The sequence below is a fragment of the Adiantum capillus-veneris genome, chromosome 29, assembly GCF_014529385.1.
Source record: "Adiantum capillus-veneris isolate H3 chromosome 29, ASM1452938v2, whole genome shotgun sequence".
NCBI classification, from domain to species: domain Eukaryota; kingdom Viridiplantae; phylum Streptophyta; class Polypodiopsida; order Polypodiales; family Pteridaceae; genus Adiantum; species Adiantum capillus-veneris.
In genome coordinates, this window is record NC_140959.1 from 26616632 (window position 1) to 26642156 (window position 25525).

At 42.4% G+C, this 25525-nt stretch overlaps 1 protein-coding gene across 1 annotated transcript; it reads left to right on the forward strand.

The window, feature by feature from the left end:
* Positions 1-4997: 4997 nt before the first annotated feature.
* Positions 4998-8974, forward strand: LOC147418935 (uncharacterized). Its single transcript, XM_086506073.1, has 4 exons — positions 4998-5514; positions 6096-6101; positions 7886-8030; positions 8579-8974. The coding sequence occupies exons 1-4, from the start codon at positions 5364-5366 to the stop codon at positions 8847-8849; spliced, it is 573 nt and encodes a 190-aa protein (XP_086362199.1). The 5' UTR covers positions 4998-5363; the 3' UTR covers positions 8850-8974.
* Positions 8975-25525: the final 16551 nt, after the last annotated feature.

The window sequence follows — 25525 nt, forward strand, 5'->3', positions numbered from 1 at the left end:
ATCAAAGTGCCACGATGTAAAATCTTAAAATGGAAGAGAAATATATCTTAGCTTGATTGGGTACTTCACTCACATGTATCGCCTATGGTACTAGAGCCCTAGAGGTTCCCAGTGTGGGCGCTTTTCCTTGAAAAGCAAAAAACCCAAGGCATACAAATATAAGCACACACATCAAAATTGAATCACTGTGAAAAGACTTTGGGGGATCAAAGAAAAGGTAATCAGGCAGGCGATGATTTTATGAGAAATTCCTTTTATCGTAGCTTAACTACAAGGTCTTCTAGGTATAGCCTCTAGTCAGCCCTCGAACATGAAATACTTGGCTCTCGTGATTAAACAACTTAATTGACCAGAGAAAATTAAGAAGCTTACCCATGGTATTAATAGTCGATCTCTAGTGCCTTTCGATCGTTAAATTAGCGACCCCAGACTTGTTTAATTTTTTACCTTTACATCTGTTTATGCATTTGATTATATTGCAATTTAATGTTTATTGCTGACAAATGGTTTAAAATTATGTTACCAATCAATTTGTCTGCCTAAAACTGCATATGCTTTTTAATCGCTTATGAGAATGCAATTACTGTGCCAATGTTGTTTGATTTTGCAGTGACTGAAGAAGGCTAAGGACATTCATCTCAAATGCTCTTCCACCTCGACGAACGAGCTTCAACTCAATAGCTTCCGAGGACGGAATCTGCATCAGGAAGGGGGGCATGTTAACCCTCACGGCTCACGGACACCCTATAACCTACGGCGGACATTGTATTATTTATTTGGTAGAGTCAGGTATCGGGCTTGTCGGTCCAATAGGAAAAGGGTAAGAGTGATCGCCGATGAGAGGCGCACTCTAACTAGAACATTCAAGGGAGTAGTTGGCTAAGCATGGGCGCCCAAGTGTGAATGGGGTGAGCTCATATAAAAGTCAACTAAACCTAAAATTCACTCATTCTCTCATTTGTGCAATTGAAGAGTGCTCTTGCTCCATCTCCTTCTTCTTCTTCTTCATCTCTTTGTGTGTGTGTGTGTGTGTGAGAGAGAGAGAGAGAGGGAGAGAGGGAGAGAGAGGGAGTGTGTGGGCGATCGAGCATTACAAAGGCACGACGGCGGTGAAGCGGTTGAGCGCGGCGTAGCGACGTCTCCTTCTTCTTCGCGGCGAGGAATCCTCCACGAAGCAAGCGTAGAGCGGTGAGTGACACACCATCGCCTTCTTTGAGCTTACTAGTTTAGGCTTGTTGTGTTCTTGGAGCCATTTGTGGATCGCACACGGTGTATGGGCAAGTTCCTTGCATTGACACATGCGACATACTCGCACAGTCCCAAAATCTACCAGGGATAGTGATCCGTGTTCTTCAGATTCACCCTTTGTGGTTTAGTTATACCTTTTTCTGCACTTCTTTTTGAGTTTTGATCAACTTTGGAGTTATGACCATCAAAGTTTTAATAGTTCAGAGTTTATGGTTAGTTCGGCCAAGTATGGTTTTTGATAGTTTTGCCCCTAATCTTTCAGCCCAAAGTTGATGGTGATAGTTTCTACTTACCCTACTCCTAAGTACTAAAATGAAACAAGAAAGAAAAATAGACAAAACAATACAAATTGAAGTCAAAACAAAAAACGGTACAACACTCTGAAAGTAAAGAAAAAATTGGAGAATGCAATGCTTTTGGCTATCTCACTCACAACCCTCTTGTAATGGAACTGGCCTATGAACTTTGAGAGTAGCGGAATTAGGATATTAGATGAAGCACTTTTGTGAGATTACTTTGTCAGCATAGCGGGTGAACTTAGTTGATGGTAGAAACATAAAACATGGTACTTAGTTAACTTGGCATGAATAATACTTTTGCAAGAGAGGGAGTGTTAGAGAACATGACAACAGTTGTGGACCGGATTCATACGGAGCCGGTCCCCCTTTCAATAGGCATTTGTATTATAGTTTCTCCCATTAAGAGAGACTTGGTACAATACAATCTGTGTGTTCCTTGTGACATTGGTGATGCAATGAAGATGGAAATCTTCATGCATCACAAGCATAACATAAACTTTGTAGAAAGCATTGACTATCCCAAGCCGCAGTCCCAAGGCCTCAAACACCTTTGAAGGTGGAGAGAGCTAGCAGGGGAATGAGGATAGGGAAGAGGAAGAAGAAACATTCCATAGGAGAAAGAAATAGTTCCTCACTTATCATCACTCTTCTTGCTAGCATACATAATAGCATAGTAATGAAGATGGAGAAGATGGCAAGCTTAAGGTCTGAAGCATGGCTCTTGGTTGGATTGGCATTCCATAGCCAAGAGTGTTGATGTAGGCTCTCACTTCTCACAAGCTTGGAGAAGGAAGTGGAATTCCTCAACTTTCACCAAGAGAGAATGATCCACAAAATGAGTGTGTGTGTGTGGTGTATACCCCCAACACCCCCCTTGCTTTCTTGGGGTGAGCTCTAGCCTTTCCACATGCTTCAAGCTCATTGGACCCCTCTGCCCCTAGCCAATCACATGCAACATGCATTCAAGTACGTGGGTAGTCTTTGGACAAGTGTCCTCCTTACCCCTTAGAGAGAGAGAGACCTTGAAAATATCTAAATATTTGTTGGATGGAACTAGAAGCTCATTGGACCCCTCTTTAGCCCAGCCAACAACATTCAAGCACACCATGTGGCTAAGCATAGGGAGAGTCTGACATGTGTCCCATGTGCCTCTTGGGCAAAGGGGTGCCCATTGGGTGAGTGGGAGGTTAAATCAAAGATTCCCCTAACTTTGGGAGTTTGCCCCTCCTTTGTAGGGTCTCTTTTTGACTCAAGCACCTTACCCCCAATGCATGGGAAGCTTCTGAAGCACCTTCCTCATTAAGTTTGTAGGGTCTCTTTTTGACTCAAGCACCTTACCCTCCATGCATGGGAAGCTTCTCAAGCACCTTCCTCATTAAGTATGCCAAGCACCTTAAGTACCTTATCCATCAAGCATGACAAGCACCTCAAGCACCTTAGTCATCAAGCACGACAAGGACCTCAAGCACCTTAGCCCCATCAAGCACCACAAGCACCTCAAGATTAGGTCAGGTTACCACCTGAAGCTCAGCCCTATCTTGCTTAAGGTCAAAGAACTTTTAACACTAACCATTGGAGGTCTTTAATGAAGCTAACCCTGAGTTATTTTAAGCTCCATTAGTTAACCTTGTTCTTTGACACACCATCTCTCATTTGGACCCCTTTACCATTGGCCCGGTGTTGAGATAGATCCATAAGCACATGTCTATATTCTAACTCTTGTTCCCGTTTATTATCCCACATTAAATGATTAGTTTAATACGAGAAAATCATTTGGGCTGGTTAGATTTTAGATTTTATGACATTACCTCTCTCTTGAAATCATAGTTTTCCTCGACTATGAGGTAAAACAGATAAAGCCATAGTCCTTAGTCAATTTGTCTTAGCGGGTAGAGGATCCCTTTTTACCCTACGACATCAAGTAGCCTAGATAGGCCCTATGTATTGATCGGTTATATGTGCATACATGGGGGTGGTGTTTTTTGTCCTATTGCGCACTGGTTCATAGGGGTGTTTGGCGTGGTTGCACACTGTCGCTGTACTTACTCATTACTCTATTGATTGGGATAGGATATGCATTGCACTATCTACATTCATATAGGCAGATGTAGCTCCTTTTGTAACTTTGGAAATTGATTTGGTACTAGCACTTAAGCATTGTATATTTTTTCTTTAACTTCATGGTTGGACTCAAGACCTGGGTTGTATTCGCTAAGGCTCCTTGCTACTTGGTTTGCTAAAGAGATGTATAAGGTAAGTGATATACAAACTGTGGGATGATTTGGAGTCCATATACCATTATGGGCGTCTGACCTAAAAACAAACTTTAAATGAGCTTTAATGCTTTTTAAAAGATTCTTTGAGCTTCATATGATGGAATTATCATAACTTATAAACTGGTAAAAATATTAAGGGGGGATTCAGACACTTGGATTAAAAGAGGTGATGGATGACTATTCCATTTGGTGCTTGGGAGACATAGCTGCCGCAAGCATGTCTGCTCTTTAGTCCATTTCATCCTCCCAAGTAGAGTGCCAAATTCTACATGGTGTTTCAGAGACGTTGGTACAGTTGAAGATGGTCAGCCTAGCTATGGAAGTGCAAGAAGCCCAGGCATGACAGTTTGCAAGCAAATGGCAAGGACATTGAGCAGGTATTTGGTACGGCTAGGGGACAGGTACATAGGGATGGACCAATCTTTAGTAGAAACTACAAGTGTTTTTTGCTATCACAAGTGACAGGAGCAAATGTTTATATCATAAGGTTGTGAGCGAGACAAGGGATGCTCAATACCAGTGCTATGAGGTTTATGAATTAAGATTTTGATCGAGATGCCTGCAAGACACTCTACTGCCAGGATATGTATGCCATATGTGATGTTTTGCAGGTCAAGACGTGGTTTTTGAAGCTCTGCTAGCTGAAAGCGTAGCGGCATGTATGCCAAGTAGGCAGTCAAGTGTAAATCGGATTCAAGGAAAATTAGATGGCGGTCATGATGATCGCAATTGTTTTTGGCGAGGTCTTCCCGCAAGAATGCCACCATTCTAAGGTCTACTTTCATGAAGAGGAGCAGGATCTTGGATGCTCGCCATACGGAAGCTTGGATTTTTGCACCAATGGGTGACGTTCAGCATCGTCATGGTCAAAGGTTTTTTTTGCTTGTGGGAACATTTCCCAAGTCAGGAGCGAAAAAAAAAAGAAGTTTTAAAGGTTGCCGCAGAAAAAAACGAGTTGCAGCTGGTTGAGGGCGCCATGCAGAGAAGGTGGGGGGACTGCTAGTCAATGCGGTGAAAGGTAGCGCCATGTGTAGCTGTGTGCACTATGGTAGAGGGTCGACAACTTGGTGTAGGCCAGTTGGCCACCATGCAAAAAAACAAGCAGCAAAACAGGAAAGTAGCTGCCATGTGTTTGGTGTGGCCGGCTGCATGACACGAAAAAGAAAGGCGCCATTTGGGTGGTTGCCAAAAGCAGGAGGAGAGTGGGCCTAGTCGCAGAGGAGGGCGGGACCAAGAGGGGGTCGGTCAGTTTGGGGGCTCACGGGACTGCAGGACGGCGGGACCCGATAGAGGAAACCAAGGAGTGGATTGGCCAAGCAGGACAGAGGGCGCCATTTAAGGCCCACCAAGGATTTTCAGAGGAGGTTGGTTGCAGCCAAGAGGCACCATTAAAGGGTGCGTGTTGCGGGAGCAAAGTGGGGTACCATTGCATGGGGAGGAGGTTTTGAAGACTAGGGCCGTGAGTTGCAGTTTTTGGGGAGAGAAGGAAGCCACGGGGTGGCACTGTATACCAAAGGGCCTCCCTGACAAAGGTGATTGCATGGTAGAGGGTGGACAAAGGTGCCATCACATGAAGAAGAAGCCGCCATGGGCTTGTGAAGCAGGAGAGAAGGTCACCAAGGGCTTGAAGGAGATCAATCAGAGAAGCCGCCATCATTGTATGGGGGTTGTTTTTTTAGTGCTATGGAAAAGTGAGTTCGCAGTTCGTTGGAATTATTTTTCGTCTTGAATTTCCCATCAATCATCTCGTCTATCTCGTCTCGTGCCCCACGCCCATGGTAGCATTGGCTCCGGGTTTTGTGTATGTGTGTGTGCAGAGAGGAAGGGAGAGAATGATTGAGTAAGCTATTTTGTGTGTGGTCGAGGTATGTGTCGCCTCCCAGGGATTGTGTGTTTACTTATTTGGTGTAGGAATGGTTGTGTATGATGGTGTATTGTCAAGCCGGTTATGTCGAGATGTTTATGTGTGAATGTGTAGAGCTAAGAATGCTCGAAGGTGAGTCTGCGCTCTGAAGATTGGCAGAAAGTGTGCGTATGTGTGAGTTTCTGCATGGTTAGGGGTGCATAATTTCTCCTGGGCTATAGAGAGGCAAGCTTGGAGTGTGCTAGGTTTGTTCCCCCTTTCCATATGTGGTGCCCCCACAGAGGACCTATTGATTGCTCCTCGGTGAAGTTTTAAAGTCTGAAGATGATGCATGATATTGAATTACTGCTTGCTGGGGAAGAAGAGGCTTCAGATTGGTTTTTTGATCTGGAGCTATACCTATTGCAGATGAGAGTTTGTGGAGACGAAGCCAAATTGAGGGCACTACCATTGGTTCTACAAGGACGAGCCAAAGATTAGTTTGAAAAATTGAAGGTTGCAGATCGACAATCGATGCACGAGATTTGAAAGCTGTTTGTTGAAGCATTCAGAAGCGGGATTCTCCATCAGACTTGGGTGAACAATTGAGCAAGCTGAAGCAGGATGTAAGTGAATATTTTGCTTTGTTTTTGGATAAATTTGAGTCTATTTGGGAGAGACTGGCTGCTGCTACATGTGTGTGAAATGGAGATCATTTCAAGCAAGAGTAGTTTCTAGCCTTCTTACATCCGCGAATCAAGGAGAAGGTCGAGTGTGGTGGTGCTGAGGACTATGCGCAAATGGTTTTCCTTGCAAAGGTAAAGAGCACGAAAGCAAAGAGGAAGCTGGAGATAGGCTTGTTGAAGCCTACAGTTTATGGGTATAGCTCAACAACGGAGCTTGATCATGTGTCAAAAGAAAGATTAAGGGTCAAAGAGATAGTTGCTTTGCCATTGGTATGCCATTTTGGTCATTCATTTCAATTTGTACCTCCAATTTGGTGTGATGATGTACAAGAGTTTGTTAGTCTAGCTAGCAAGGATGCGGTCCTAGCCGAAGTGTGTATGCATGAAGAAGCAAATGAAGATGTGAAAAGCTCACAGGACAAGCTTGAAGTTGTTGACAAAGCAATGGTCAAAGCTGTGCAAGAAGAAGCTATCCAGGGGGTTGAGCAACCTGGCCCTACCGATTGTGTTGAAGAGCGGCAATGCATTCCAGAAGGTGTGGATGATGTCAACATACCAAAGAATGAGGTAATATATCATGGGTTTCTTTTTCACTTAGCAGATAAGGTGGCCATAGAAGTCATTGAAGAGCAAGCAGCGGTGGTTGAGCAATCCGATTTTTTCTCTCGCATGAAGTGGTTGAAGATGAAGCATCAAAGGCTATGATGGATGAAGATTGGCATGGTGAGTCAGTTATGGAGTGTATGCCATTTGAAGGACCTACAACAGAAGGTATGATTGGAACGCAGGTAGGCTTGGTTCTCCAAGAAGAATCACCATTGAAAGACAGGTTGCCAAAGGTGGGTGTTATGCTATTGATGGACATGCTTTTGAAAGTTTCTTCACACGAAGTTTTGCATGGTTTTCAAAGCTCTCTTAATGAGGGGTCTGCTATGGTGAGCGCCCTAATAGGTGAGAGTATAATTATGTATGGCCGGTGCAGATGCTTTGCAGGTTGGTGTACATGTTCATTCAGTGTATGAAGCCTGCGTATGGATACAGGTTGTTGAAGATCGATGTGATGCCAAGCTGCACAAGAGGTTTATTTTTGGGTTTACACGTGCAAAAAAATGGTTGATTATGCATGTACTACGGACGCATGGCTGTGCTCAATGCCATGTATTTAATCCTAGCAGAGTTTGCATCATAGTTGGGAGAGCCTATGGCTTTCCATTTGATCCGGGAGGGTTCTACAGGTGATAAAATCTCTCTCTATTTATCTACTACCTATGTACATACTAAGTGTCAGTTTTCTAACATGCAATCATCTCTTATCTAAATAATGCTATGATTGAGCATGAATGCTCAATCAAGGGTTGGGCAATGATGGTACAACTGAAAATGGTCAGCCTATGGAAGTGCAAGAAGCCCAGACATGGCAGTTTGCAAGAAAATGGCAGGGACATTGAGTAGGTATTTGGTGCGGCTAGGGGATAGGTACACAGGGATGGAGCACTCTCTAGTAGAAACTGCAAGTGTTTTTTGCTATCACAGGTGACATGATCAAATGTTTATACCATAAGGTTGTTAGCAAGACAAGGGATGTTGGATACAGGTGCTATGAGGTTTATGATATGATCGAGATGTCTGCAGGATACACTACTGTCAGGATATGTATGCCATATGTGACATTTTGCAGGTCAAGACGTGGTTTTTGAAGATCTACTCTAGCGAAAAGATTAACGGCGTGTATGCCAAGTAGGCCGTCAAGTGTAAATTGGATTCAAGGAAAATTGGATGGCGGTCGTTATGATCGCAATTGTTTTTGACAAGGTCTCCTCTCGAGAATGCCACCATTCTAAGGTCTACTTTCATGAAGAGGAGCAGGATCTTGGATGCTCGCCATACGGAAGCTTGGATTTTTGCACCTACGGGTGACGTTCGGCATCATCATGGTCAAATGGTTTTTTTGCTTGTGGGAACATTGCCCAAGTCAGGAGTTAAAAAAAAAAAGAAGTTTTAAAGGTTGCCACAGAAAAAAACGACCTACAGCAGGCTGCATGATACGAACAAGAAAAAGCGGGAGGAGAGTGGGCCTACTCGCAGAGGAGGGTGGGACCAAGAGGGGGTCGGTCAGTTTGGGGGCTCACGGGACTGCACCAGGGCGGGACCCAATAGAGGAAACCAAGGAGTCGGTTGCCCAAGAAGGATAGAGGGTGCCATTTAAGGCTTGCTAAGGATTGCCAGAGGAGGTTGGCTGCAGCCAAGAGGCGCCATTAAAAGGCGGGTGTTGCAAACGCAAAATGGGATACCATTGCATGGGGAGGAGGTTTTGAAGACCAGGGCCGTGAGCTGCAGTTTTTGGGGAGAGAAGGAAGCAACGGGGTTGCACTGTATACCGAAGGGCTTGCCTGACAAAGGTGATTGCATGGTAGAGGGTGGACAAGGGTGCCATCACATGAAGAAGAAGCCGCCATGGGCTTGTGAAGCAGGAGAGAAGGTCGCCATGGGCTTGTGAAGGAGATCAATCAGAGAAGCCACCATCATTGTATGGGGATTGTTTTTTTAGTGCTATGGATAAGTGAGCTCGCAATTTAGTTGGATTATTTTTCGTGTTGAATTTGCCATCAATCATCTTGTCTATCTCGTCTCGTGTCCCACACCTGTGATAGCATTGGCTTTGGGTTTTGTGTATGTGTATGTGCAGAGAGGGAGGGAGAGAATGATTGCGTAAGCTATTCTGTGTGTGGTCGAGGCTTGTGTCGCCTCCCAGGGATTGTGTGTTTACTTATTTGGTGTAGGAATGGTTGTGTATGATGGTAAACTGTCAGACCGGTTATGTCGAGGTGTTTATGTGTGAATGTGTACAGCTGAGAATGCCCGAAGGTGAGTCTGTGCTGTGAAGGTTGGTAGAAAGTGTGTGTATGAGTTTGTGAGTGGTTAGGGGTGCGGAATTTCTCCTGGGCTATAGAGAGGCAACCTTGGAGTGTGCTGGGTTTGTTCCCCCTTTCCCCTTTCCAACGTCATAATCACAAACATGATTCTTAGTATGCATACTACTTAAATTTGTGCACAATAAAGAGAGAAGTAGTCTTATAAGCCAAAAACATTGATAATTTAAAAGAAACATATACATTTGCTTACTCTAATGCCCGGGGCGGTCACTTTTTAGAATGTGTATGATATCACGTGAGTTAACCGGAGAGGATTATTAAAATACCAAAATGTATAAAAATGTATACATACAGAGGGGGGTGGGGTTTTTTTAAATAGGCTCACAGTGTAAGTATAGTATGTATATCGGGGTATTATTAATTACCTCTTGAACGCACGTGATATAGGGGTCTTTTGATAAGTGACTGCCCCGGGCTCTAATGTAGCATTGTAAGTGTTGACAAGGTTCAAACTATCCTTAACCTGGATTCCTTGCATCTATCTAGCATCTTCAAAAGGATAATTTTTGAACTTAATAAGATACCGTCGGATAATCTTACCATGTCGTAGTATCTTGTCTTCATGCCGAAGGATAACTTCGGGTAGTAGGCGCACCTTTTCTTGGCCTCGATTTCGGGAGGGTCTTCAATAATTGGTTCATTTGGAGGCTCTCCTTTGTAGGGCTTAAGTAGGTTCACATGAAAATCATTGTCTATGAGACAATGGTTAGGCAACTTGAGTTGATAAGCCATCTCATTGATTGGCTTCAAAATTTGAAAAGGACCATAGTATCTTTTTGCTAGTTTAGCATAATACTTTTGATGGCCCGTAGGATTTTTGCCCGTTATTTGTCTCAATCGAACCTTAGGAAACTTAAGTAAGACCCAATCATTTTCTTTGAATGTTAAGGCCCTTCTGTGCTTGTTAGCAACAACTTTTTGCCTTAGTTGTGAGATGGATATAGCCTCCTTAATCTTTTGAAAAGATGCTTGCAGGTCACGGCTATACTCATCGGCAGCGAAGATCTTTCCATGTACTTTAAGTAGCAAGGGACTTTTAGATCTTCCCTCTATGATTTCAAAAGGTGCTTTTTTCGTAGAAGTATGGATAGTATTATTATACGCATACTCTACAAGAGATAAGTAATTTTTTCATTGTCAGCATTGATCTACTTCTGTAACATAGGTCTTTAGTAGATCAAGAATCGTAAGATTGGCTATCTCAGTTTGGCCATCTATTTGTGGGTGATAGTCCGAAGAGAAATTCAATCTTGTACCTAGATTTTGGAAGAGACCTTTCCAAAATTTAATGGTCATTCTAGGATCTCTATTTGACACGATGGATGTTGGCAATCCATGGTGTTTGAAAATCTGGGATATGAAGAGAGTTGCCATTTGGTGTACCTTAATACTCTTCTAGACAGGGATCAAGTGTGCTTGCTTGCTAAACCTGTTGACTATTGGCCATATTCCCGTATTCCCATGGATAGACTTGGGTAATCCAAAGATAAAATCCAGGGATATACTCTCCCATGGTGAATTAGGGATTGACAATGGTTGGAGTAATCCAGGTTGCTTCCCTCTATCATACTTGGTTCTTTGGCATACCACACATTTTGAAACATACTGTTGTATGTCCACTTTCATGGTAGGCCAATAAAAGCACGTCTCTACTCCTCGAAGAGTAGGTTGAATGCCTCTATGGCCTGCATAGGGAGGAGCATGGGATTCATACATGACTTTCTCACGAAGGGAGTGGGTAACACATAGTCTATTGCCATGGAGAAGATAACCATCCTACAAGGTGAATGGTTCCTCTTTCTTCCCCAAAGCAAGGGCTGGCATTATGTCTTTAAAGTCAGGGTCAGTAGCATAATCATCTATCATAGAAGATAGATCATTGCGAATTGCTAGTGATGCAACATTAACTTTTGGTCATCATGAAAGTGCATGATTGTGCTTACCAGCAATGTGAGCAATGTGGAAATTAAATTGCAGAAGAAAATTTTCCCATCTCATTTGTTTGTTGGAAAGCTTTGTTTGTGTCATGAAGTACTTAAAACTTTGATGGTCTGTTCGTTAAATGAATGGAGTCCCCGATAGTGCTTCCATGTGTCTAGGGCATGTAGAACAACTAACAACTCTTTTTCATAAATGCCTAAGATCCGTTCATAAATTCTATGGCATGCCCTTCTTGAAGCAAGACTGCTCCAAGGCAATCACCACAAGCATCACACCCTCAAATGGTTTTGAGAGATCCGGAAGCATAAGGAATGGTTGGGAGGTAAGATTCTCTTTGAGCTTGTCAAAAGCACTTTGCTCCTTAGCAGTCCACGAATACTTAACGTTTTTCTTTATTAAGTCATGTAATGGTCCTGCTATTTGAGAGAATTTTCCTATGAAGCATCTATAGTATGCACACATACCAATAAAGCTTCTTAGCTCATGTAGATTCCTTGGATTAGGCCATGCTTTTATTACCTCCAACTTTGATGGATCCATACGGATACCATCTTGAGAGATAATATGACCTAAGTATTGAATCTCTTGAAGGAAAAATTCTCTTTTCATTTGATTAAGAAAAAGCTTATTCTCCCTTAATGCTTGAAAAATCACTTGGAGATGTTTCTTGTGCTCCTCCAAGGAATTAGAGTAGATGATGATATCATCAAAGAACACTCTACTGAATTTGCGGTAGGGTCTAAAAATTTTCTCCATTAATTAATTGGATGTAGCCGGTGCATTAGTCAAGCCAAAAGGCATGACCAGATATTCATAAAGGCCAAACATTGTACGAAACGAGGTCTTTAGGATATCTTCATTCACTATCCTTATTTGATGGTAGCCACTTTTAAGGTCAATCCTACTAAAGTAGGTAGATCTTTGTATCTTATCAAACATATCTTCTACCCGAGGTACGGAAAATCCATTTTTGATAGTGATATGATTTAGTGCGCGATAGTCCACACACATGCGGTATGTACCATCTTTCTTTTGCACTAAAAGGACTGGAGAACAAAAGGGAGAGGAGCTAGGCCTCACCATCCCTTTGTCTACCAAGTCTTGTACTTGCCTCATTATCTCCTCTTGTTGAGATTGGGAATCTCGATAAGGAGGTTTGTTAGGTAGTGAGCTTCCTCATAGGAGCTCAATTCTATGGTCATCATCCCCTCGTTCTGGAGGTAAGTCCATAGGGATGTCATCGATGAGAAAATCTTGGAATCCTTTTAGAAAGTTAGACAAGTCTAACTCTTCTTGATTCCTACCATTCACCTTTAATGAAACATTAGGACCTTTTAGGGACTCTTTGACAAAAATAATGTATGCAAAATCTGAGCTCTTGATTGATTTATCAAGGGTAAGAGGATTTACAAGTGGTATAGTATGACCAAAATCATTAGCATCTATATACATATTCTCAGCCCCTGTAGGTGAAGTAGATTCTCCTTTCAGGGAACTTCATGTTGGCAGCCATGCGGCTAAACCATGGTGCCCCTAGGATAGCATCCTCATGTTGGAGAGGAGAGATGAAGAAGTATTCTTTGTCGACATAGCTTTGGAAATGAAGCCTCAACTTCCCAATCAAGGGAGTAACGGAGGCTTGTTGTCCCTTGAAAGCGGTTGCGGTAGTTACAATATCTCCCATCTGAAAATCTTGAATGTCCAACTTGGTGGCCAACTCTGTTGAATGGGGGTTGTGAGTAGAACTAGGGTCAAACAAGATGAAGGAATCATGCTCCGTTACCTTTCCCTAAGCATAGGAGAGAGGTGATCCTTTGCAATGAGCATCCTCTTTTGGAGCTTCAATAGTGGAAGCTCTAGGAGTCTCATTGCGAACATTTCTTTTGGGGCAAGAACGATAACCATGTCCTTGCTCCCCACACTTAAAACATTTGTGATCCTTGGGAAAAGTTTCAAGCTCTTCAGGGGAGAGTTTATTTTTACCTTTGTAAACTCCTTTCTCCTTGGACCGATTGTTGTTGTTGTTGTTGGAATGGCCTTGGGAAGAATTTTGGGCATTAATTTTGAGAGAAGCCTCAAAATCCTCCATTCGGTGATCACTTTGTCCTTCGCGTCGTTTGCAAGGAAATGATTCATGATGAAAACTCGTAGAGTTCTCCATGTCTCTGGGGCTTTGCCATTGCCACAAAGACTAGCCCACCATTGACGATCCAATTTTTGGAAGTGCATAGCTACATTGTGTAGCATGGAGGACTCCGTGAAGCCCTCGTCTCCAAAGGCCGCATCAAATTATTGGATGAAGGCCAATACTTTGTCGGTAGCACCAAAGGTTCCATCATAGGTGAGAAAAGAGATATTGTTTCCTCCAGCAACCTTAAGAAATCTTCCTGAAACTTTGTCCTTAGCACAATCAACAGCATGAATGTTCATAAGGAAATGTGTCTTACTCCTGAACTCTGGCATAGCTCTTATCCTAGTTTGTAGACTGTTATGGTGTCGCCTACTCTTGTATCTTTTTTGGCGTCTCTCACTTTGGTTTGAGAAATTGTAGAAGATGTCATTGTCTTGATCTTGATGGTCGTCTTCCTCCGTATTTTTCGACTTCTCGTCATCCGCATTATCCTTGTTTTCACATTGATCAGAAGAATCATAAAATTCTCCTCCCTCCTGCTCGATTTCTTTAGTGGGGATGTCCACATAGCCCACTATCTTCATCTCAAGTTTCGTTTTCGTTTTATAGATCCTCGTATGCTCAGTATCTCCATCGTTCTCGTCTTCCTCCACAATTTTGCTCAACATGTAGTATGGTATGATATCGTAGCCATTCTCGTCACAAAATTTGGTGGGAGTGACTTCATTGACACATACATCCAATGTAGTCAAAATTTGACCATTCTAGGGGTTCGAGCTTCTCTTCAGGAAAGGGTTCTCTTATATAGGCATCGTCTTCCAAGACCCTCTCTAGTGTCCTTTCATTGTGGTCAAATTCACTACATCGAGATGCTCCGCACATCCATATCTCCTTTTTCTTACAGAGCCACATTGGGACTTCTGATCCACTAATGGTGGCTAAGTCAAATTCTTCCAGAGGTGTTCTCATGACATCATGGTAGCTATGATTTTTCATGTTTACACGTGTAGTGGTTTCAGCATGTCTTAGATACAAATAATCATACCCCCAGTCCTGCACCATCTTGAGTTGCCTCATGAACGGCCTACCAAGGATAATTTCATAATTGTTCTTCTTGCCAAAATCTAATATGGCAAATGTATGTTCGTACTCTATGCCACATGAAGATACCACAATTGCCTCAAGCAATCCTATAGGCCTTTCTATGTGCCCATCCGCCAGTTGCAATTTCATTCTAGTTGTTCGTATTGCTGGTTTTTCCCATTTTCCCATAGCATTTTGGTCGCAATGGCAATGCCAGCTCTGCTATCAAGTATGGCCTTAGTTTCTATGCCTTTATACTCAACTGGTAGAGTTGTGTTGCCGTCTTCACCCTCACAATACTCTCCGACCTTGTTGAGTGGCACTGGTCTAGTGTTGGCTTTCTTTGGTTATGTGTCATTAAGCTTAGTTTCGAAGAACTTAAGAGGCGTCCTTATACCAAATTTTTCAAGACATTTGCCCACTTCCGTCCACATGCTTGGCCTAATTATTAACAATTTTGCCAATGTGATCGTACACTTGACCGGAGTGGTCAACAAGTCTGTCAAGATTTTAGTGTCCAATTGATTCGACCCTCCTATTCTTTGAGAAGGTACTCTTCGAATTTCTGACCTTGCCTCGTAGTCTCCCATGTATGGTGGCAGAGTTCTGAGTGATGCTGGTCTACTATCTTCGGATGCGACTAAACCATTATCCCCTTGAAATGATTTAGCATCTAAATCCCATGGAGGCTTATTCAAGTTCAACTCCAAGAAAGGCAGTGACTCGACTGTTTTTGTCTCATATTTTTCTTGAGCTTTTCTCACCGTTTCCCATAGCTCTTCAGGCCAATTTTCTTCCACAATAGGGGTATATGGTGAAAAATCTTTATGTGATTCATCAGTGCTATTAGGCACGATTCTTGCATCCTCTATATCAGGCAAGGATTTAAAGTTTTCTATTTTGTCATGTACCTTTTGTTCGGTTTTGTGAGGTGTTTCATTGTTTGGTGGTTTGATTATTCTATCTCCCACTTCCATAGGTGGAGGCTCTAGTAAAGCTTGTGCAGTTTCAATCAGCTGTTTGCACATCTCTAGTCTCTGTTTTTCTATCTCTAGATATGGGTATGTCATCCACCTTTGCTCTAGAGTCTGTCTATTCTTCAATCTTGCTTCATATGCTTGCAAGATTGCATCTAAGGGTTCATTGACCTTATCTACCAATACAGACCCTCCTGAGCTTGCGCTTCTTGGTCCCGCCGTTGATTTTAGAGAGTCGGACTCTCTTTGCTGTTTAAGTTTCTCCCGAGCTATTGTTAGCTCAGGTTCTACATCTTTCTGTTTTCACTCACGTCTAGCTTTCATTTTCGCTCTTTGTTCTTTCCAAGGATTATCACGACTGACGCTAGACTTGTCAGTCTTGATTTCTTCTTGATTTTCATCGTTACTCTTGGGCTGATTGTCATTTTTCCTTGTTTGGACTCTCGTCAAAACCTTAACAGGAATCGGAGTTTTGTTTTCTGACCCTCCACTAGAAGGCAGTGCTCCCAGCATATTCAAAGTATTTGTTGCTTCTTTGCTCGGGTTTTTAGGGCAATCAGGGATCAAGTGAGTAATTCCACACTCAGTGAAATATGCATTGATCCTAATGATTTCATCATGAGGACAGTCCCTCAGCCAATGGTCTCCACCACACTTGTAGCATGGTCCCTTAGGTTGTTGAGGTGCTCCTTGAGCTCCTCTTTATTGGTGTGCAAACCTCTGCTCGCTCATGCCTCCGTTGGCTATGAACAACAGTGTTCTTTCATCCAAGCTATATCTTCCTTCCCCCGCTGCCTGTGCAGCAGTTGGTGGTCCTGTATTTCCTATCATGCTCCATGGTTCTGGTGTAGAGGGTTCTTCTAGTGGATAATAGATAGAGTTTTCCGCATATCCATTGGGCTCGTCGTAGTATGCATGCATAGGTACCAAAGCCTTCTCATCCGATTCAGTTACTGTTGGTGTGTATCTTATGCCGACTGGTCGTAATCCTGGTAGGGGTGGTTGTTGTTCCAACACTGGTTGTGGTCTTTCTACACCTATAGGTCCTAGTAGGTTGCCTGTCTGATATCTAGGCATCGGTGGGACTTGAGGGGATGTCGCCTGAGCTTGTGGAGCATATGGTCATTCTCTCACATATCCCTTGTTATAATAACACTCCTCTGTCCCATGGTTTGTCCATTTTTGTTCAATCGCACACCATTTTGGTTGTTTAGCTTGTGGTTTGGAATACAAGTTAATATTTTTAAGCACTTCCTCTACAAGCTGCTCTTGGTTCACCGCTGCTTCTCCTTTCGGTGTTGTCTTAGCAGATTTGCTTCCGCTTTGTTGCGAGGAGGAATCATCGTCAAGATCCTTGAACTCGCCCTCTTTGTAGACTGCACAATTGTCCACAAGGTATAGAGCCTCCTTGGTTAACTCATTCAACGTCGTGCTCCTTTTCATATGTAAGTCCTTCTGGAGATCTCCATTCCTTAGTCCTTGGATAAATATAAGCATAAGTCTGGACTGAGTTGGCAGTTCTTCCACAGGGCAGAACTTAACATATCTTTTTAATCGGAGGGCTGCCTTTCGCACAGACTCTCCATCTTTCTGTTTGAATTTATGGATTTGTGAGACTGTATTATGAGTGATTCCCCTTTGTGAGAATTCCTCAATAAACTCGTCAAACACTTCTTCCATAGACTCAAAAGTCTCTTCGCTCCACTGAGTCAAACCAAGTATCATCATCATCCTCTAAGGTTAAACCAAATCCTGCAAATTGGGTAGGGAAGTCTAACACCTCTTCAGCTCTAACTACACGCACAAAGGCTGCTACATGATCTCTCGGATCCCTGCTTCTCGTGTACTTCTTGTTTACCCATTTTTGCACTTGAGAAGGTCTAATTCTACGATGGTCTACAAATCTCATCATGGGATCTCCCTGTCCTAGTCGATATACCTCCTCTGGTCTTCTGTAGTGGCCAGGTTCCTCTCCCAATGGTGCTCCTAAGCCATAGTTTCTAACAGTTCTTGCAAGAGATGGTTCATCTCTCCGAACTCATTCTAGGGGTGGTCTTCCAGGCTCAGTTGACCCCTGAGTCTTTGGCTTACTCTCTCCTTGATATTGTGCATAGAGTGGTGGTTCTTGTAAATCCCTTAGCCCTCGTGCGGTTTAATAACCCTCTCTGGTTCGGTCTTGTTCTAATGTAGCACTCTGTCGAAGACATGCCTGCAATGATGGCTAAGTAGCCGGTTGGTCCTGGTAGTTGAACGTCGCTTGTCAAGTAGAATGTGAGGTAGTGTCATAATCTTCTGAAAAGGGATTTTTCAACTTGCTAGGGGTGTAGGTTGCTCTTGGTATTTCGTCGGGGCCATAGGTTGACGCTCCCGGAACTGTTGCTTTTTCAACCTCTTCTGGGAGAATACGTTTGTATTCTCGCCCGTACCTATCAACAAAACAATATCCTTCCCCATAGCAGTTTCATAAGAGAATAAGTAAAGAACCTTGTCTTTGCTTAATTCGTTTGGGCAGGGTTCCTTGCATCAAAAGTAAGAGACTATTCCCTCGCTTTCATGCTTGTAAATCCCCACATTCTCATTATAGGTTGGGACCCTAGTTGTTTTCTTATCATACATAAAAAGCGCTCCAGGTCGATCAATGTTAGGAGGCGGTTCTTTGGTTTCCGAAACCATTTTCCCTTTTGCCACGTTATCTCCATATCTGTTGTAATCCTCAGGGTTACTAACTATCAGATAGTGGTTCCCCTTTTTATCTCGGAATCTATCTCCATCATCATAGACTCGAATTATCTCCAGTCTTTGAGCCGGTCTTTCTTCAATACAAATACACTTTCGTCCTTGATAGTCAGAATAAACTAAGGCTCCCCTCGAGTTTGTTCCTTCCAAGAAGATTATAGTGAACTTGGTTTTGTTTAAAGGATGTAGGGAGGTGCTTCCCCCTGGCATTGGTCCTTCACCGTTGAAACCTCTTGGTTGTTGACTCCCCATCATGAAGAAGGACTTTTCCAATGAAGTCAGTATCACTACCCTCTTCAATGATCGGTGCTAATGGGTCTGGTCTCGTCTGAGTTACACTCTCTTCGGTGGACGTGGTGCTTACTTGACTTTTGACACTTTTAGCTACTGACTTAACAAAGACTCCCGACATTAAATGCATAAGAATGAAAGTTGGGTTGCAAACTTAAAGCTTACCTGGACTCCTTCTACCTGTGCGGCTCTGTGATGATCTCCTTCTGGGATCTACACAAGTATGGTTAGTCTGTTCACAAGGGTTTTCCTTGAACCACGAAAAATCTTTCAAGTATGTACAGCAACCACTTAGTCAGTCTTCTGGTGGTCCAATTTCAAATATGAAATGATGGTTGGGATATATGTGGAGAGTATGTCCTAGCAGTATAGTCACAAATTGCAAAATATGTCTGAATCACTACTTTCCTAGTCTATCGCGATAGACTGACAATTTGCTCAGCATAAGTCAATTTAAAATTGTGACTTCACCCTTGAGTTCTAGTTACCCTCTATAGCCTATCCCTCAATTTTTATGAAGTTTGGACACTTGGTTTGGGTTTTGGTCCCATTTTAGTATTTTGGTCAGAGCCTGATTCTCTATCTGGGCCTTAGATTGACTTTCAGTGATCTAAATGCCTTGAAATTTGGTGTGTATGCCGTATAGGCTCTGATAAAACTCTCTCTCTCTCTCTCTCTCTCTCTCTCTCTCTCTCTCTCTCTCTCTCTCTCTCTCTCTCTCTCTCTCTCTCTCTCTCTCTCTCTCTCTCTCTCAGACTCGTACGACATAGGATAAATATTCAAAAATGTTATCCAAAAAATGGTTCTAAGGTGACTTTTATACTTTAGTCACCTTAGCTCAAAAATGTACATGGGGTTCTCTTCCTCATAATTACAAAGTGGGAACAATTCTGGGTCTTGACTGACTGATTAATATTTACATAACCCAGACAAGTGGATCAAAATGATAAGACGTCTTCGACTTAAAAATGGGAATTTGATAGGCTTTACAAGGTGGGCTCATTACAACAGTTGGACAAGTTGGGCTTCAACAGTTGCACAAAGTGAAAGGGTTGAGAAGTTACACCATTGGGGTTATTCATCTAAGAAAGTTTAGAAAGCAGTCAAACAATGGAGGAAAGAGATAAGAGAGACAACCAACACACAAAGACCCACACAAGCTCAAGCCAAAGAAGTGAAGCACACCTCAAGACTTTGTGGTATTGTAGCCAACTTGATGAAGTAGAAGATGAGTAGTAGTCCCCAACACCGTTTGCAAGCCACCAACAATGCGTCTTTATTGATGAAAGAAGGTTACATAGAGTGTATGAGTCTTACAAGTGAGGAGATACAAGGCTTGAGGCATGAAGTAGCAAGCTCAAGATGTGTTGGGCTGAGATTGAGAGATAGTTTCACTCAAGGAAATGGCTAGGAGGTTGGGTGATGGCTTGATAGAGCGGTTTGATTATGGGATTGCTTCAGCGCTTGATTGCTTGATGGTTTGCTTGATGCCCAAGTGAGGGTCAAGAGGATCTATTTATAGGTGAAGTTGCCTCTTGAAGAAGATATTTTCTTAGAAATATCCAAGGGAATTGTGTGACAAGTGTCTTTCTTTTCAAAATATCTCAAAATTATCTTTTAAGTTTTTAGATCTTTCTCTTCAAGAAATATCTAGAGGTTCTTCTAGATCTTTCTCCAAATATCTTCTCCTTGCCGCCACATGTCAAGAGTTGTTGAGCTATGGTGGGAACATGTGCATAAAGTAGATTCATAAAAATTTGAGAGAGAGCTTGGCATACATCATGGATGACATCAAACAAACTTGTAACCACTTTTCTAAGGGATTTTTCTAGGTCCATAATCACTCCAAAGTGCACCTACTATGTATATAATGACACCTCATGGGGTATACTATGACTAAGGCCACTTTTGGCCATGCTATACATGTCATATGCCACCTAGGATGCCTGGTAGATAGGAGGTATGTTTTATAGGCTCATTTCATCATGGCTCCAAGAAGAGGTGCACAAAGAAGCCCGGGGTCGAAGCCCCATTCCCAACAAGAGTGACACATCAGACTTCGACTAGCTTTTTGCATGCTAAATGGAAAATGCATATACTTATGCACACTTAAAGTATACACATAAAATCCATGATATTGTAGGGCTTAGCTTCCGTTGCCACCATGCACATGTCACGGCACGAGAACGTTGTTATCGCCCATGCACATCGCATAAATCTTCGCCTCCGACGATTCAAAATGGGAAGGGGGGAGTAGCAATAGTGGCTACAATAGCCGATGCAACACAAACCAAGATAACAGGATGCAAAATGATGAGAGACTATGTGAACAGTGTATAAAGTGAGTTTGATGCTTTAAATTTTTATTTTTTAATAGTTTTTAGCAGAATTTGACTCTTATTTTAAAAAGTATTGAGATATATTGACAATTTTTTATGGGCCAATTATTTAGAGTGAAAGTGTGTGCATACAAGTTTGAGGAATAATTTTGGCCAAATTTTTGGTCAAATAATAATAATTTTTCATAATTTTACCTTTTTAACCTAATAATGATCAAAAATTAACAAATAGAGACAGAAATCTCAAGTTCTAAAAGCAAACACCAAATTTGCAAAGCAAGAGCTTTGAGCATGTCAAATATAGAAGGATTTGGCACAAATCAAATTTTGGGCTAACTTCAAACTGACCAAAATCACAAAACCAGGACCTAATGATGACCAAATGTCCAAACGACGAGCCTTCTGAGTCGCAAGTGGTATGTCATGGAAAAGGTTACCATTTGAGGTAAGTATGCAAATTGCATTCAGGACAAGTCAGGCACATATAGGCAAATAGGGCAAGGTATGCACTGGCCAATGGTTGTGAAATACGACAACTTTTTATTTGGACATGTCAATGGGTTCAGTTGTTAAAATAAAGTTTGATAGTGCCTTGGGGAGTGTACCCTACAAATTGGGATAAAATGGTCATAAAATTAACCAAAATCCAAGCAAAATTTGGATTTCAATCTCCAAAGGGTCATGATCACCCATAGCTGGGAAAATTGACCTAAAATCAATAAAAAGTGGACCATAAGCTTATGAAACATGCCAAGAAGCTAACCCAAAGTTTGGTCAAAAATGGTATCAGATCATGGATCGAGATCTATGACCCCTTGGAACAGATTTGGCAAAGACTGGGTTCAGAATGTATGCAGTGGTCAATGGTTGTGAAATACGTTCACTTTTCAGTATTTGGACATGTCAATGGGTTCACTTGTTAAAATTAGAGGTTTTGGAGTTTCAAGTACAAAATTTGTGATCTTGAATAGAGTTTTGAAATCCATTGGAATTATGAACTTGTTGTAACTTAAGGAATACTAAGAAATCCTTGTCAAATCGGTCAAACTTCTTAGAAGGCTTGGAAATTCCACATAGACTTCAGTTAAAATGAAATTCAACCGACATCTTGGATTTGTGAACGTCTTCAACCCCAAATCATCACATGGGAAAAATGTCAAACAAATTGATCATCATCAGAGATCAAAGATGCCAACCAAAAATACTTATGACAAAGTGGACCAAATCAGGCCATAACTTGGGAAACTAGAGAAACAAGAGATAAACTTCTCTAAATTTGAAAAGAGCTTCACCAGTGTGTTAGGATAGACTATAACAACAAGTGCCCAAAGTTTCATCCCATAATGCTACCCAACATGGATCATGATCCATGACCCCCTAATGGGTGACCAAGAACAAACCACATCACCTGATCCCAAACATCAAGGATAACTCAACCCTAAAGTTTCAAAGTCATTTGGCTTTCAAAACCCTTGCAAAAATGTCAAAAGTCTCTAAGTTTGAGAAAATTTCAAAATTTGGCATAAAATTTCAACCAGTGATCCAAATCCAAAGGGAAGTGAACCATAGCATCCCCAACTCATGCTCAATGAGATGGTATCACCAAAACTCCAAAATGTTGTTGAACATGGATCGTGATCCATGACCTTTTGAGCCAAATTTTGCTTGTAGCAATTTGCCCTAGCGCCTGTAGCTAGCCTAGATGCACTAGTGAATTTTGGACCCAACTGGGCTTGTTTTGATCAAGTTATACTCATTTTTCAATTTATGATCAAAGTTTGCATTTTTTGACTTTTCTCGACAACTTGTTGGCTAGCTTCTGGAGCTAATTTTTGGAATGTTTGATCACAAAATGCCTCGCAAATGATCTAGAAAGCAATGGGAAGCCCCACCCTACCAGGTCATAGAGATTGCATCAAATGAAAAAGCACATGTATCATATGAGAAGTTGGCACAAAACCTAGCAAATATCTTTGTTGGAATGTTTGAAGATGCCGATGGAACAAAAGTAAAGTAAGCCATATTCCCTAAGGAGCTCTTGCATCGGCAACAAGAAGTGATCAAAGGATCAAGATGCCTCCAAATGGACACTTTTTTCCAACTATAGCCATGGGGAACAGTCTTCCAGCGGGTAAACATGGATCCAAAAAGGTTTGATATCCAATACAAAGGGGAAGCCATACTTGTGGACAAAGATTCAAGGTCCGAATCACTTTGGATATGACAAATTAGGCATTGCACTTTCCACTAGGAAACCATAACTTGTTCTTAAAGACAAAGCCTACTGATAATGACAAAGCTTTTGTGAAGTAACAGGGGCACAAGTTCACCTATGAAGACCTCGTGTATTCAGTGATAGAGCTGCCATTAAGGCTAATTTCTCAGCATCTCAAAGTACAGAAGCTGCCAAGATACACAAACAGATCCCCCAACCTACACATTGTGGTGGTGATGGCAATAGGGCTATCAAAGAAAAGGACCATAAAGTGCAACCTATGCACATATATTCTAGAAAACTTGGTGGAAGAAATCAAAAAAACAGCTACCGCAACAAAACATACATGAATGATGGACCATATTTGACAAGGCTTGTCCATCAAGCATTAGGCATGATCGATGAGCTACCACCTGTAGAGATGCAATTGGAGTTGATCCTTAAATCCAAACGTGCAGTTAAAGTAGTGGGGAGACCTTCTGTAGTACAACCTCCAAAGAAGAAATCCATCGGACAAAGCTCAAGGAGAAAGAAGTTCGATAGTGAAGAAACTGAGTCATATGTAAAATTGAGCGAAGATATAACTTTCAAATAAGGTGGAAGAAAAAGAAGATTATACAATCCGCAAGGTTCAACTAAAGCATAGAGATCACATTTCGATCTCTCAAGTGCGAAGGTCGATGGAAGAAGTTCAAGAACTAAGAGTGGAGCTCCACAAAAAGAGAACAGAAGAAAAGAGGGAGCGGGGAGATGTAGACGATGAAGGAGAAAGTGACCAAGATAAGTCGCTTGAGCAAAGAAAAGCAGAAAGACTACAGAAAATCAAGTAATACAAAAGATGAGCGGCTAAAGCATATTTAGAAGCTGTCAGCAAAATGTGGCAAAGGATTAGAGAGGAGCTCAAACGCAAAGCAAAAGCAAAGGAAACAACAAGAGTCCAAGCGACAACACATCGATGATCTCGAATCATTTGAAGAATTTACCGAGCCCAAGGAGGTTGACGGGACTTACATTGAAGGGAAAGAGACATAAGAGGAGGGTGGTGTGGATCCTTTGGAATTCCATACCAAAAAACATCCCATCCACCTCAAATTGACAACCACCCCTCTTCCTACTCAAGAATCAACTGACCACCAGAAAGTTGATAGAGAGAAGGTTGAGCAGACAATAGAGATGCCAAAGAAAACAGCCGACCAAGTGTTCCCAACACCACCTACAAATCAAGAGACGGATGAAGCTAAAGGCCAAGAGACGGAGTAGGCTCCACGAGCACCTCAAGAAAAAAGTGATGAGTACAAGGAAGAGGAGGCCAAAGACAAGACAAAATCCGGCACCTCTGGTTAACCTCAAATGACACGACTAAAGCCGAGGTCACCCCGCTTACAAGCCATAATAGAAAAAGGAAAGGAGTTAATAGACTCTTTTGACATTGACGACCATCTGAAACAAATCAAGCTATAGTTTCAATGTCAAAGATGTGAGTGCATGGATGCGGTGTGTGCGGAGAGTGAGAAGGAGAGAGAGGGAGACAGAGAGCAGGATGTGGGTGGAGCTCCCAAATCTCACGGTATGAGTACCATGTGAGAATGTGAGTGAGAGCTCCTTATTCTTTGTATGTATAAAGAATAAGGAGATAAATGTGGGCGGTCGGACACTTCCCGATGGACACGAGCAAAGCATGGTGAGGCACACCGCCTTTACCTAGCATTCTCCCACTAAAGGTTGTGTGCCGATAAGTGGCGAGAAAACTAGCCTACAACTAGTATATACAAGAGGTGAGAGAAGACGACTCTCAACCTATGCCCACTGGCTCACTCCAAACATGCTCTAGTGTACATGCAACATGCATACCACTAGGGCTAGAGCTACAATGATACTCATGATACAGGTATCGAGTGACGACCTGCATGGCTCCGCCAGTGTCATTCATCGCACGACTAACAACTCCCACTGCAAATGCACTAACCGCATAAGCAAGATCAGGTCTCAAGACCAAAAGGTCAGACATGAGAGACCCGAAAGCCGACGAAACATGCACTACATGTGCCAACCTATCCCTGTCAGCAACCTCAGTGCCATATGCATCCTCATCAGAAACCACCTGACTATGCATCACTATGTCAGCATCCTCTGGCAAAGGCATATCTGCTGAGAATGACTGCAAAATTGAAAAATCAGCACCGCTACAATCACACACAGCTGTTTGAAGGACACTGTCGCCCTCAAACGTATCAGACGCATCATAGAACAATGCATCGATCCCTGGCTCAGATCTCTGGCTCAACTAATGTCACCTCAACTGATGAATGACAAAGTTGTGCATTCCCAGAGATACCACTGTCTGTGTGAACGTCACCACAAGACAAATGCACAACCTACTCTCCATGCAGCACATCTGCAAAAGAGACATGCCTCATCTCTCACTCCAAACATGGCTGCAAATACATAGAGACTACACCACCTCGTGTGTCAAAAATATGCAAAGGGTATACCAGACCACTCCCAGCATCTCTGGCTATCACCAGTG

Excerpts from the sequence above, each read along its gene's own strand:
- LOC147418935 (XM_086506073.1), top strand. The coding sequence starts at position 5,364 with ATGGTAGAGGGTGGACAAAGGTGCCATCACATGAAGAAGAAGCCGCCA. Across the intron at positions 8,031-8,578 it reads CCATATGTGACATTTTGCAG|AGGAGGTTGGCTGCAGCCAA; the intron begins GTCAAGACGTGG and ends AAGGATTGCCAG.